At 36.5% G+C, this 13,874-nt stretch overlaps 1 protein-coding gene across 1 annotated transcript in view; it reads left to right on the forward strand.

The window, feature by feature from the left end:
* Positions 1 to 13,874, forward strand: part of SORBS2 (sorbin and SH3 domain containing 2) — a 178,514-nt gene that overhangs the window by 148,639 nt on the left and 16,001 nt on the right. The window contains exons 21-25 of the mRNA XM_081332252.1: positions 684 to 772; positions 2,464 to 2,510; positions 4,793 to 4,907; positions 5,003 to 5,131; positions 7,439 to 7,633. Of these exons, the coding sequence (XP_081188378.1) occupies positions 684 to 772; positions 2,464 to 2,510; positions 4,793 to 4,907; positions 5,003 to 5,131; positions 7,439 to 7,633 (575 nt within the window). The remainder of the gene's footprint in view (positions 1 to 683; positions 773 to 2,463; positions 2,511 to 4,792; positions 4,908 to 5,002; positions 5,132 to 7,438; positions 7,634 to 13,874) is intronic.

Genomic DNA, 13,874 nt, shown 5'->3' on the forward strand with positions numbered 1-13,874 from the left:
ATGCTAGAAGTTTTTGTCTTTCCCTCTTTTCAGGGAAAATAGTCTCCAGAGCCTTCTTTCCCTTACAGCAAATGGCATCTTTGGCCAAAATGACAGCAAAGATAACAGAAAAATAACAGCACTGTACTCCTAATCTTGAGACCACCTTTTCATATCTATTTCATATCTAAAATAAACCCAGAATACACAGTAATGTGGCAAATGCGTAATCTAATTCGGTGTAACATAAAACAGTCATACATTTCTTTTCTAGTGGATCACCTCAGAATTTCATTATTCCATCATTGTGGCATGATTTTGACACATCCCCTTGCATGTGGGTACATGTTTATTAGCTTTATGAGTCAATGCTATGTTTTATCTTTTGCATCTTCAGTAACTTATTCTTCTGTTCCTCTAAAAGCAAGAGTTGTAATAATCAGAGAAGATGCTATATTGCTGGTCTTGGTTTTTTTGTTTTTAATGCTTCAGGCACAGTTCAAAATTGTATACTGTAAGTAGTATATGAAATAATTTCCATAGCTTCCTTTCTAGACTTCTGTTTATCAGGGTTTTTTTATTTGTTGTTACATTAGTTTAATTCAGATTCACATTAACATGAATTTAGATGTAGTTTCCTTTGAAATAAGCTTCCACAATTATTTTTCGTGAATTTTCAACCAATGACATTTTACTTTCAATAGACCAGGAATCTCCTGGAAACTATTCTTCTGCTTTCACTGATGTGAGTCGATGTATTCCAAAGGAAAGAAGAGGAACTCCAGACAGAGAGGTAATGCAGGGAAATGTACTTAAACAAGCATGTTTGAAGCCAGAAGTGTATTTCTAAAAACACCTGGAGACCTTTAAAAGCATTTATTGCACGGCTTCTTGGCAATGCTGTCTTTCATCACCAGGGGTTATAAAACAATGCAGTTGGAATAGAAAGAGAAGCAGAGCATGGACTACAATTAGGGCATTTCTGCACAAATGCTTTGCACCAGTTCAGGACTGATTCCAACCCTGATTGACCTCATCTATCTTGACCCATTGGATCAATGATTTTCTGAATTTAAAGTTGCAGCAAAGCTGGTATTTTCCCTTTTTGTTCCTGGTGGTTCTGCAGCCTTTATGAGCTTTTCACTTCCTCATTGTTGGGAAGAATCTTTTCATCATTTAACAGACCTTCTCTAATGTGTTCCCTAGAGGTTTGGCATCTTGCTCCTGGAGGTTTCTTTGTCATATGTACTGATGAGAGCTCTTCTTTCCCTTTTCCTTTCCTCCAATCCAGCCATTATAGTATCATGCAGCTAAGACCACAGCTGTTGGGACCTAAATTGCCAAGCAGCTTGTATTTGCATCTCACAGGGCTTTGAGGAGAGAGAAAGGAATGGTGGCAAGGTAGCCAGGAAGTCTTTGGTGGATATCAGTCCCTTTGCTTTTTTTTACAGTTGATTAGACTGGCTTATGATGAGTTGTATATGTCTTCTGCATTTTTAAGTCAGGAAAAGTAAAGATAATTGCAGATTGCTTTCAAATTCCTTTGTGAGGGATTGGAGGGCAGAAAAAGTATGCAGTAGAACTGCAGATGAAAGAAGCAACAACTAAAATTGCAACATCTGTTTAACAAGCAATAAATGTCAGCATATTTGTGGGCCTGCCAAGAGGTACACAGTGCTCAGAAAAGAGATTAAATCGCAATGAAAGCAGTTGTCCTAAATAAATGTCTCCTTTCTAGGATGCTAATCCCATCTCCCTTTGTTGATGCTGCTCCCTGGACCTTTACTATCTAGAAATAGGGAAAAGTTGGAATCAGTAAATCTCAGGCCTTCTCCCTGAACTTCTGGTCCTTCTGCTGGGAAAGCAGAAATACTGAATATCTCCTTTTACAAAATAAACTCAGCATTTTAACAATATTTGAAATTCAAATGTAGGCCTGTAAATCCCCATGCAGAGAATCATTAATATTTTTGTGCAATGTGTTTAATTTTATTATAGTTATATTAAAACGTACTCCTGTGAAGGGTATCCTAAAACAGTTTCGTTTTATATATTGTGTAACATGTACCAATAAATTGAGACCAAATATTAATTAGTAAATATTGCTGCTAGCTGAGGTAATACTTCCTCTTCCCTGCTACCATAAAAGCAGGTTATCTAAGATTACACAGAGGCATCATGAAGTAGAGCCACCCTGTAGCAGGTAGCTCAAATGTAAGCACGGGCATTATATTTATATACTGTATATATGTGTGTGTGTGTGTGTGTTTGTGTCTGTGTCTGTGTCTGTATCTGTGTCTGTGTTTATGTGTGTGTATGTATATGTATATGTATATGTATATGTATATGTATATGTATATGTATATGTATATGTATATGTATATGTATATGTATATATCCCCCTAGTCCCAGTGTTTGGCCACACCAGAGGGGCATTATTTTAGATACATGTTATTTAGATTAATTTCTTTGCCTCTATTTCAGAGACTGCCAGCTAGAGCAGTATATGACTTTAAGGCTCAAACTTCTAAGTAAGTATTAGTCCCTTTTAACCCAAAAAAACATAATGAATCTTTAAAAAATGTTAATAGGTAGAAAAGAATATGTACAATAACATTACAATCAATACAAGTGACTATTTCATACATACTTAAACTAATGTTTTACTATTTAAGCATTCTGCAACATTCAGATATTCAATAATTTAAGAAGTAGTGTCCACTGTATTTAACTAAAGTATAACATTTAGTTAAATGTACAGCAACATTTAATGCATAAGAACATAGCACATACTTAAAATAATGGTTTTTAAAATTGTAGTTGTTTTGTTTTATTTTCCATAGAGGGAATAATTTTGAATGCAATAAATTTGTACATGTTGTTAATGTATGATTTGAATATGCAAAGTTGATTTCTTTCACTTTTGAACATTCTCACCAATGTAGTTTTTATTATGCTATTTATGCCATTTTATCACCATTAAAATAGGCAAAATTGCTTTTAGATTGGATGTCTATAGTGTTATAAGAAAAACAATCTCTTTAAGCCTGCCAAAGTCCAGCCTTTTTTAAAGCTGGCAAAGTCAGGACAATTTAAATTTTAGAGTGGAATGGAAAAGTGGGGTTTCATATGCCACTTGTGCTAATGCATTCTGAACCAGTAGCTTCCAAGTGGTTTTCAAGGATAGCCTACTAATGTTGCAAAAATCCTGATAAGAGTGGTTAAGCCATGAATGAGCATGAGGAATCAAGCAGAAACGGTTACAATTGACAAGATGAATTTGTACAACCAGCCTCCTAAGTGGGCCAGTCCTAATTCCCTCCCCTGTTTTACAGGTAGTCCTTGAGTTACAATAGTTCATTTAGTGACCATTAAGTTACAACAGCACTGAAAAAGTGACTTATGACCATTTTTCACACTTATGACTGTCGCAAGAGCCCCATGGTCATATCATCAAAATTCAGACATTTGGCAACTGACTCATATTTATGACCGCTGCAGTGTCCTGGGGTCATGTGATCACCTTTTGTGACCTTCTGACAAGCAAAATCAATGGGAAAACAGGATTCACTTAACAATCATGTTTCTAATTTAACAACTGTGACAAGAAGGGTTGTAAATGGGGCAAAATTCACTTAATAACTGTCTCACTTAGCAACAGAAATTTTGGGGTCAACTGTGGTCAAGGACTGCTTGTATTAATAGTTGGATTTTGATGAGTCTTCTGCCTTATCTTTTTATGGTTCTTCCCAAAAAATATACAAAAAGTACCTAATCATCGTAAAGAACTTTGCATGATAATGAGGTTACATCTAAAAGTGTAGCAATAAATGTGTGTATTGAAATGTACGTTTGTGTTCTTTGTTAATATCCTTGAACACATTCGAGAAATACATAAATACTTTTTAATGTGTGGCAGAAGAAGTACAGAGTTGCCATTAACCAAAAATTTCAATTAATACATAATTGAGGAAACAAGGAGTGTAACATAGAAAAATTGAAGAATAAATGGTTTTATTCAAGTGGAAAATTATTTTAATTGGTAGCTAAAAGATGTCCTCAAATCAATTTATTATTGTCATAGTCCAGCATAAAATGTGTCCTTTCCATCCCACTCTGTGGTTTCAACTGAAATCTGCATCCCATCCTATTCACAGAATGCTTCAGTAGGTCACATTAGGTTGAGTTTTCCTTCTGAGAGATTAGCTCTTCTACTTCTTATGCCAATTTGTTGGCATCTCTGATTGTCTTGTAACAGTGGTAGCGGTGACAAAAAAGAATTAGGGAGCTGACACAGAGAGAACTAAAGGAAAAAGTCTTTGGTCCTAGATAGAAACACCTATGTTTATCTGTTCATTCTTAACCATTGTCAGCATTAACTGAATTAACATGGTGATCACAAGATAGAATGTAAAACCATGCTTAAGAAAAACAAAGATAGCCAAGTGTTATTTCTTCAGAGGACCAAAGCAGTTCGATATTTCATTTACTACACTTCAAGTCTGTCATTTGCAAATTACAGTATGAAGCAGTAAATGTCTTGTTTACAAAAGGTCAGAGCTAGTTTCTTGATAAAATAAACCAAAGTTTCTTTTGTATTTGAGATATTAATCAACATTAAATCAGTAAAGTATTCAAGAAAAAGATAGTAAGCTTTTGTGTTTATGGTTGACCCCATTACCAAATATAGTTTCCAACTGCTAGATAGACTTGGTTCTTTTTTGTTATTTAAAATGATAAACAATTAATATTCAATTCAGGATAGTTACCAGGATGTCAAATCTGTATCACTGTTTATAAATGTTTGTTACAGAGAGCTGCCTTTTAAGAAAGGAGACACTGTCTATATCCTCAGGAAAGTGGATCAAAACTGGTATGAGGGCGAACACTATGGAAGAGTTGGGATTTTTCCTATTTCTTATGTTGAGGTTTGTCTTTACACCAGCAATCTCATGCATTGAGTTTTACAAATAGATACACAGATTGGAAAGGTCGATTGAAATAACCACTGTTCTCTCTTCAGAAACTTATTCCCCCAGAAAAAGCACAGCCAGCAAGACCACCACCTCCAGCACATGTGGCCGAGATTGGAGAAGCTATTGCAAAATATAATTTCAATGCAGATACAAATGTGGAACTTTCATTGAGAAAGGTATTTTCTAAAATTGGGTGTTACACCAACTTTGACAAAGATTCTTTGTTAAGGGGCTTATTTACTCAAGTATATATTACCCAGGGCTATATTGTGACTGTACGTTAAGCTGCTACATCTTTCTGCTGCCCTTTTTTTGCCTGCTAATCTTCTCTTTTTCCCTATATTTGTACTAACCTTCTTTCCCTCTCTCTCTCTTCCAACTCCTGGCTCTCCCTTCAGGAATGCAAGTAAAAAGTGCTGTACAACATAGGTAGTCCTTGTTTACCGACCACAATTGAGACTGGCCACTTGGAGGTTATGCGAAGTAGCTGCTAAGTGAAACAGTGTCTATGCTTATGATCTTTAAATTTCTTTTGCTTTACAGACCTATGACGATCGTAAATGTAAGGATTGGTTACAAAGTTATTTTTTTCATTACCATCATGACTTTGAACAGTCATTGGTTGAAGCACATGCTAAACAAAGACTACCTATATACTGTTTGAAGATGTTTGGGACTGAATCAGAGTCTCCTTTTAGTGCAAATACCAGATGCTAGTCTGTAAATCTGACTCAAAACTGTATCTGGGAAAAAGAATTAAAGCTTATTTCTTTCCATACACAGGATATGCAATATCAAGTTTTGCTGTATCCTATATAGTCCATCTTGAGAAGGCCATTTTCTGATCCAGGTTTTTTAAGGGGCTTCTTTGCTTGACGACCATTTGTTTAGCGTCTGTTCAAAGTGATTACAGTGCTGAAAAAAGTTATTTATAGCCAGTCTTCACACCTATGATCATTACAGCATCTCTGCAGTCATGAGAACTTCTGAGCTGGCTTCTGACAAACAAAGTCAATGGGAAAGGTGGCAGGAGATGACAAGTTGCAGTCACATGATGACTTGCTTAATTACCTTGGGTGATTCACTTAACGATTGGAACTGCCATTGTTAAATGAGTTGGCCTGTGATGTTTCACTTACTTACTGCTTCATTTAGCAATGGAGTTGCTGAATCCAATTAGGGTCATTAAGCAAGCAGTATCTGTATTTTATTTTAAAAATTCACAAAACAAATGGTTAATTCTTATTTTTTTAAATGAGATCAAGAAAGTTCTTCCTATTTCCCTTTTAAAAATAGTTCTTTTTAAAGGGCCCCCTACATTGTCAGCAGAATTACCGGTAGGTCTTTATAAAGACATTTCTCCCCTCTAGAGCTAACAGAAATCTCTTTATTTTTAATATTGTCTGTGCCTTCCCTAGTGGATCTTCAAAAAAGAGATCTCTCTTGTAACCTGAACTGCCATGTTATCATGTAAAAATCTCTCTTGCAGAGGTCTGTGCTAAGGGATGTTTCAAAGGTCAATAAAGAGATTTCTTGGACAACGTGCTACAAAGGGGGGAAAAAGCTATTGGTAAATCAGCACAAACATTTTGAAAAGCAAATGCAAACTTTGGACCCTCCCTTTCCTGTATATTTTCCCTAGGTAGGACTAGCATTAGACTGTTCTGTACCAGCCTACTACCGGCCCTGCAGAAAAGGCAGGGACAACCCCTTTACAAAACAGCAAGAGGCTGGAACTAAGCCTGCCAAATTTATTAACATAAAACAGAGCAAACAGAGCAAACACGAACCATGAAACAGGAGCTATTCAAACGGTTGCCTTCAGCAAACCAGCCCTCCCACACATTCCCCTTTTAAACAGTTCAGGGCGTGGCTTCTCTCTGCCTCCTTCCGAGGTGCCCCATTGCCTTCCTCTGTTTACTTCTGATTGACCCAGCTGTGGGTCATCTTCATCCACGCTGTCAGGCTCACACAGCTGGGTCTGCGTCGTAACCAGATGGGAGGGGCCTGGCTGAGGGCTCTGCGGAGCCTCAAGGCTATCCTCCGCAAGCTCTCCAACACCCCCCTCCTCCTCCTCTGAATCGTCCAACCCAACTGCTGAACCCACAGGCTGACCCTGAATCACAACATAGACAATTCTTGTAGCTTTCTATGTTTGTCTCACTACAGTTTCCCTAGAAGAGGAATTTCCATTCTTAACTGGCAGATTAGGATCGTGGCATGTACTAAGAGTTACACAATTCGTCTTTCCATTGAAAAACTCATTTAGACAGCCACTGATTCTATGAATGTTGCCACAATTTACTTTGAAGTCTGAACCTTTATGGGAAGCCTTGTGACCTTGGGACTTCTTGACTTTTTTTAACTATTCACTTTCACTAATATTCCACCACAGTTAAGGAATTTGTATTGCGTTGCTATATATTGTATACATTCATGATGGGACAACCATTTTTCATCTGTAATTGAGTGTTGCCTTTCAGGGAGACAAAGTTATTCTTCTTAGACGGGTTGATCAAAACTGGTATGAAGGCAAGCTACTGGGAACAAATAAGCAAGGAATCTTCCCAGTGTCCTATGTAGAAGTCAAAAAGAGCATGGCCAGAGGAGAAAATGAATATCCTGTTCCTCCCATTCCCCAGAGTTACTCAAGTGACAGAATCCACCACTCAGCTAAGGTAAGAAATGATTTGTTCTCTGTACCACCTTTAGAGTTTAGTCCTATGCACAAATCTTGGTGATAAATATTAGTACTTATTGATTTCAAATATAAAGTTTGTCATAAGAATAAATTACACCATTTTTATTTTGTAGTGAAGATTGCACCATTTTTCTTCTCTTATGTTACCTTGATTTTTTTTATGGTGTTCTTGTATTTTTGCATTTTATATTAAAAATAATGTATTTGCACAGTTTAAGCCTCAAAAAAAGTATATGGAAGCCCAGTTTGATACTGTTTCATGCAGACTTACTTGATTCAATGACCTTCTCTGGATCACTTTCTCTACACATCAAGATCCGGAGAAATGGCATCCAACTACAAAAGATAATGTTTTCTCCATCCTCTGCCCATATGTAAACTCTAACTGAAAAAGTTTCTGATAATCCACTCTCTGGATTGTCTCTGGCTGCATCCCAATGTGTCTTTACATAATTACCAGAAGGGAAAGTTGGAGATTAGACAATATTTATCAAACACTTCTGGATCCAGGGAGTATCTATTAAGGAGAAAGGTAGACAATCTCCCAGAACCAGGTCATCATACACTCACCCAGTCCCATACTGAGCCAGGAAGGGCACAGACTAACCCTCAAATGTCTGAGGTCATACCAAAGAATACTCTTTCCACTTCCTGGAAAGAAAGTTGGGAAGCCAAGAGGAAATCCACATAAGGGAGCTAAATAGCGCTCCAGATACTAGATCAGGCTGTTCACCAAAGTCAAAACCATGGTGAATCTAGGTGTTGGGAATAAGCTATGTAAAATGGCTATGGTGCCCAGATGGGCTATCTTCCTGTTTATTTTCCTCTAAAAGAGGATTTACCAGTTTAAATAAGGCCACCAGCCAACAACCTGCAGCAAGTAGTATCCCATTATAAATTACTGCATAAATATGTTTTGCCTGCAAGATTTCACCTACATAGGCACCTGTATCTTTTATCATTGTTCAACTTGGATGAAAAGAGAATAGTTTTCAGTAACAAAGAAAGGAAATAATAATAATGAATATGAATTATAATTGTTTTAGGATTCTCCAAAGAAAAAAACATTAAGATAATATTGGATGTTCAGAAGATGTTTTCATGCTTGGGTTGTGAAAAGAGTAACTCAAACTAGAATTGGCATTTTAACAGTTACTAATGCAAGTTACTTTCGTTCTTGCACTAATGTGGTTATTAAAATGATGCAAATACAACATATACTTTTGCTCATTGATTTTTCTAGTATTGGGGATCAACAGCAACCCATCATATTTTAATCAGCACTTTACCAAGGAAGTTTGGTGTATATCTACCTACTGATACCCAATAATGAATGTTGTACCGTTTGGTTTCAAATCTTCGTAGAAACATAATGTAGCTCTTCCGTTTTCCCTGTCCCTGAGCTCCACTTCTTGCTAAATAAGCGTTATGCATAATGCCAGAGATGGACACAACATACAAAACAGATAATAACTTTACCGTAAAATATTTAAATGTGGTAAAACTGTATTCATATCATATGTAATTTAGTATTTTTATATCTACAAGTGGTTGTGGGTGAAGATTTCTATTTAAAATTGTTCTTGCTAGTTAAAATATAGCTATTCTATTTAAAATAATTATTTAAAATAAAATACAAAAGAGGATAATTTTTATATTTTTCAAAGTTTGCTCAGCATTTTGTGCGTATTCACATGAAATGAAACCATGTCTGTCATTGTCCATATTAAATCTATGTGACTTAAAAGTTGATGCTAATTATCACCATGTCCATAAGACTATTTTTAAAGTTTACAAAAGTATTTCTTTGTCTGTTTGTGTTTCTCAGTGACAGCCGAGATCCATTCTATATTATTTACATTCTGTTTTAAGGACTAAGAATCATAACTTTGGATTTTCTGTGCAAATTAATTAATTCAAAGTTTCCATTTCTCTCTGGGTACCTAAATTCTACATATAATACAAATGTTAATATCAGACAAATTTCAAACTTTATTTTCAAATGAGGATTTAACTTGGAAAATTAATAACAAAAACTACATTTTCAGTATTTACTGAAGCAGTGGATATCTACTGATGCAATATACGTATGAATCCCAGCTCTTCCATGCTTACAAAAGGACCTTTATTTTACCAGAAGAAATCTTCAATCAATATTTCAGCTTAACCATATTACTTAGCCAATAATGATATTTTTCAACACATTTTGAGTTGAAAATAATTTTCTGTTATATGCACTAACAAGCATTTGGATCCTGTGTACCTTTAAGAGAAATGTAATGATGTGTGAAGTGCTATTATTTTTATTTTTAAAAAAAAATAGATTGTGTAACTGCAGGTAGTATAAATACAATGTACAGTTTTATTGAATCTGTTATTTCAGGGTTCTTGTACCAGTGAAAAAAGTTAAAAACTTGCACCACCTGAGATTAATTTTGATTAATCTCAAACTATCTCAGCCTGAACTGCATTTTTCTGTGTTACGCAGAACCATTCTCTTCTCGAAACAATAGGGCTGCAGAAAGGAAAGTTCTGGTAATCACATCTGGGCCATTAGTCACTGGCTGGCATGAGAGCAACATGGTGAATCAAATCTGTCTTGATGTCTGACATTTAGTCTTGGGCAAGAATCTGATAGAGTTTCACTTTCCAGATACACTGTCTGATTGATATGCTAATGATTCAGAAATGTATGCTCAGTGAAGTAATATCCTATAAAGAAGAATTAACAGGATGTTATTTTTTAAAAAAAAACATTCTTCTTGAGCCCAGTCCCTCACCTTGTTTTAATTCCTGTGCTTTCCCTTTATTTCTCAAGTGGGATTCCAAAACACCAGCCCCTCCTCCTAGATACAGATCCTCCTCTTATCCAGATTCCAATAAAAGGCATCTTCAGGCCATCACTGATGAATGGTTGTCACTGACTCTTGGCTTTCCATCTTCAAGCACACCTTCCCCTCCTCCTCCTCCTCCTCCACCTTTTCCTAAAAGCTTTCTTTCTGGTTTAGAGGAATTTAGCTCTCTGCCTTTAACAGGTTCAGAGGGGACAGGCTGCCTCTCAGATAATGTCACTCCTCAAATAAAGCATGGCCATACTGTTCCAGTTCCCTCATCAAAGGCCTCCCATTTGTTCCCCGGCTCTCCACCGAAGCCATTTTCTTCATCTACATGTACATCAGCTCCTCCAGCAACTCATTTTCATGACCAAGCACATGTGTTTGAGTGGAACCATTTCAAAGGGATGAAAGAAAGCCCCATTGTGGAGGAAAAGAAAAGCCCCTCAAACCCTCTTCCAGAAACGCAAAAGATAGCAGGCCGTACCCTCGCCCTCGCCAAAGAAGACCTGTTATCCAAAACACTGAAGGAAGTTGGCAAACAGGAGGAACTCTGTGAGGAGCTGCTGTCAGTAATTCAAGGAGAGCAATCAAAAAGTAAAGATTTAAGTTTCTACAGACGTGCCCCTGAGGTGCCTGAAGAATGGGCAAGACTTCATATAGAGGAGGAGCCAGACCTTGACCACTTAGAGTCACCAGTGGCAAATAAGGGGGAGTCTATGATAACTTTTGAAGGCAACAGTTCAGCAGATACTAAAAAAGAGGTATTTAAACATTGTACAATTTCTGTACTTACATCATTAGCCCATTTTTTTTCAATGTATGTGTTTTCGCATGAGGCTTTCTACTACACATTGCAATCTTCAAGAACAATTTAAGCACACTAATACACAACATTCCTTCTTCAATTCTTTTTGGAGATGAGCTGAAGACTACCCTAACTGCTTCTTAACTTTTTGAAAACAGCTACTGTACCTACTATTAACTCTGGCTTTTACCAGCAGTGCAGAATCCTTCTTTCCAAGGATGACAAGCAGTACCTAGGTAGATGGATTTTTGCATCAAAACAGAAGATGCATTTATTAATGTATTAATTTCATTTTAAATAAAGATCCCTATTTGAATAGGAATCATGGCATACCGAAAAAGTATGCTCACCACCTTGAGTTATTTATAAGAATAATAAAGATGGGATATATATATAAATAAATACAGAAAAAATACAGAAAAAAACATGCTGCACTAAGATCCGATTACTTGTTGCATAAATTACGTAACACATTAATTCCTTTTATTATTATTATTATTATCATTATTATAAAATAAAACCTCTGCCCAGCCAAAAACAGTTCAGTAACTCCATTAAATGCCTTCATTAGCTTGCTGAGTAATATATCATTCATATTGCTTATTTCAGACCTATTAAGGATAATTAAAGAAAATTTATTTATTTATTTATGGGATTTGTATGCTGCCCTATCTCCCAAAGGACTCAGGGCGGCTAACAACTATAAAAACACAAAATACAAACATTAAAAGGTATTAAATCAAATTATCCCATAAATAGTCCAATTAAAAACACAATAAAACAAAATTAAGAAAACTTCCCTTCCATCAGTCCAGGTCGGCCTGTTGAAAAAGCCATGTTTTAAGGCCGCGACGAAAGGAACGGAGATCCGGGGCCATCTGGAGCTCCAAGGGGAGTTGATTCCAAAGGGCAGGTGCCCCCACAGAGAAGGCCCTCCCCCTGGGGGTCACCAGTCGACATTGTCTGGCCGATGGCACCCTGAGGAGGCCCTCCCAGTGTGAGCGCACAGGGCGATGGGCAGTCGTTCCTGGCAGCAGACGGTCCTGCAAATATCCCAATGACCAGTTATAAATTCTGCAGATCTTTTTATCAGCCTATCTTTATGACTGAATATACTCCAGACTCTTGCTTGGAAAACAGAAACAAGAATAACACAGCTGTTCTTGATTCAAATTATATCGATCTTTCAAACTGTTTTTTCATAAGCCGTGATCATGCTTTTGTGGGCATGATGTGGTTGTATGGCAAGTCTAGGTATCCTTTTTCAACGTCATTGCAAATATAGACCTCCGCTTACAGGATACAGGTTAGGATGTTTTATACTAAATGTTAAATGCACTTTAACCTTTTCTTAAACTTTATACATGATCTAAGAAAGTTTATATTCAAATACATTCACAGAGCAGTCTACTCATGCTGGTTATGACTGCAAAAACTGAACTGAATAACCTCACTGCAGGTTGTATTTAGGTATGAATTATTTCCAAAAAGTAACTTGCAGCACTGTATTCTGAAGAAAAGGGAGTGGGACCTGCTGTTCAAGAAAGTTTAGCCTGAGGAGCCTATCTTTGTTCCAGTAACAATCTGATTCATACACTCATATACAAGTAAATCTTCTCAACATAGCATATAGGCCAGGTAGGGCCATCTTTCCTTTCACTGATGGGGGTGTATGTTCTTCTTTGTTGTTGTTTTTTTAATCTCTCCCTTTGTAATTGCTGTTCCACAGAATTACAGTTGTCTCTCTTTAAATGTTTAAGCCAGCATCACTTTCCCATGAGACGAAAGCACCTTCTACCTCTCCTTGCTGCCTTGCTTCTAGTTCTCCATTTCATTCAGCCAAAGCATCTTTTCCTGAATCTGTTTCTGCATTTTCCAAGGCCACTGCTACCCATTCACCCCCTCTCCTTTCCAAACTCTCATACAGACAAGAGAAAAAATCATCCAGGTTAAAGGTAATAGTGCCTGCAAACTATGGAAATAGTGCACGTCTTCTCAACTGCTTGACAAATGGAAAGCTTGGAGGTTAACCTATTATTAAAATTTGGATTTGCAACTAATATTTAACAGTGCAAGCATGCTATCAAGTTAAATGTTTTTAGATGAATGTTTTAAATATATTAAAATTACCTTGCACCAATCCAAGACTCACTGAAATAAGGACACTGGAATTATCACAGGTCTATTTTTGGAACACAATATCTGGCAATGTTTCCCAGTTCTTCTATTCAATTTCTTATCTCAATTTTGTTAAAGATTTTATTCAAAGTCTATTAAATCAAATACACACACACACACACACATTTGCTGATGCTTTATTTAAACAAAATTTACACGACCTGTTTAGATACCATGCACTAAATAAAAATATATAAAAAAACTAAAAAATTATCATCAACTTTCATGGCCAAGATTTCTACCTAATAAGTCCCATTAATACTAGTGCTTCCAGTAATGCCAGTATAGCCTCTGAAGGTACTGAAATTCTGAAGGTATTATTAAGCACGTATTCTGAAATCAATTTCTTTAATTCTATAGCAAGTGCATTTCTTACAATTGTTGGAATTTATCCCTCT

Source organism: Vipera berus, assembly GCF_964194415.1.
Source record: "Vipera berus genome assembly, chromosome: 7".
Lineage (NCBI taxonomy): Eukaryota > Metazoa > Chordata > Lepidosauria > Squamata > Viperidae > Vipera > Vipera berus.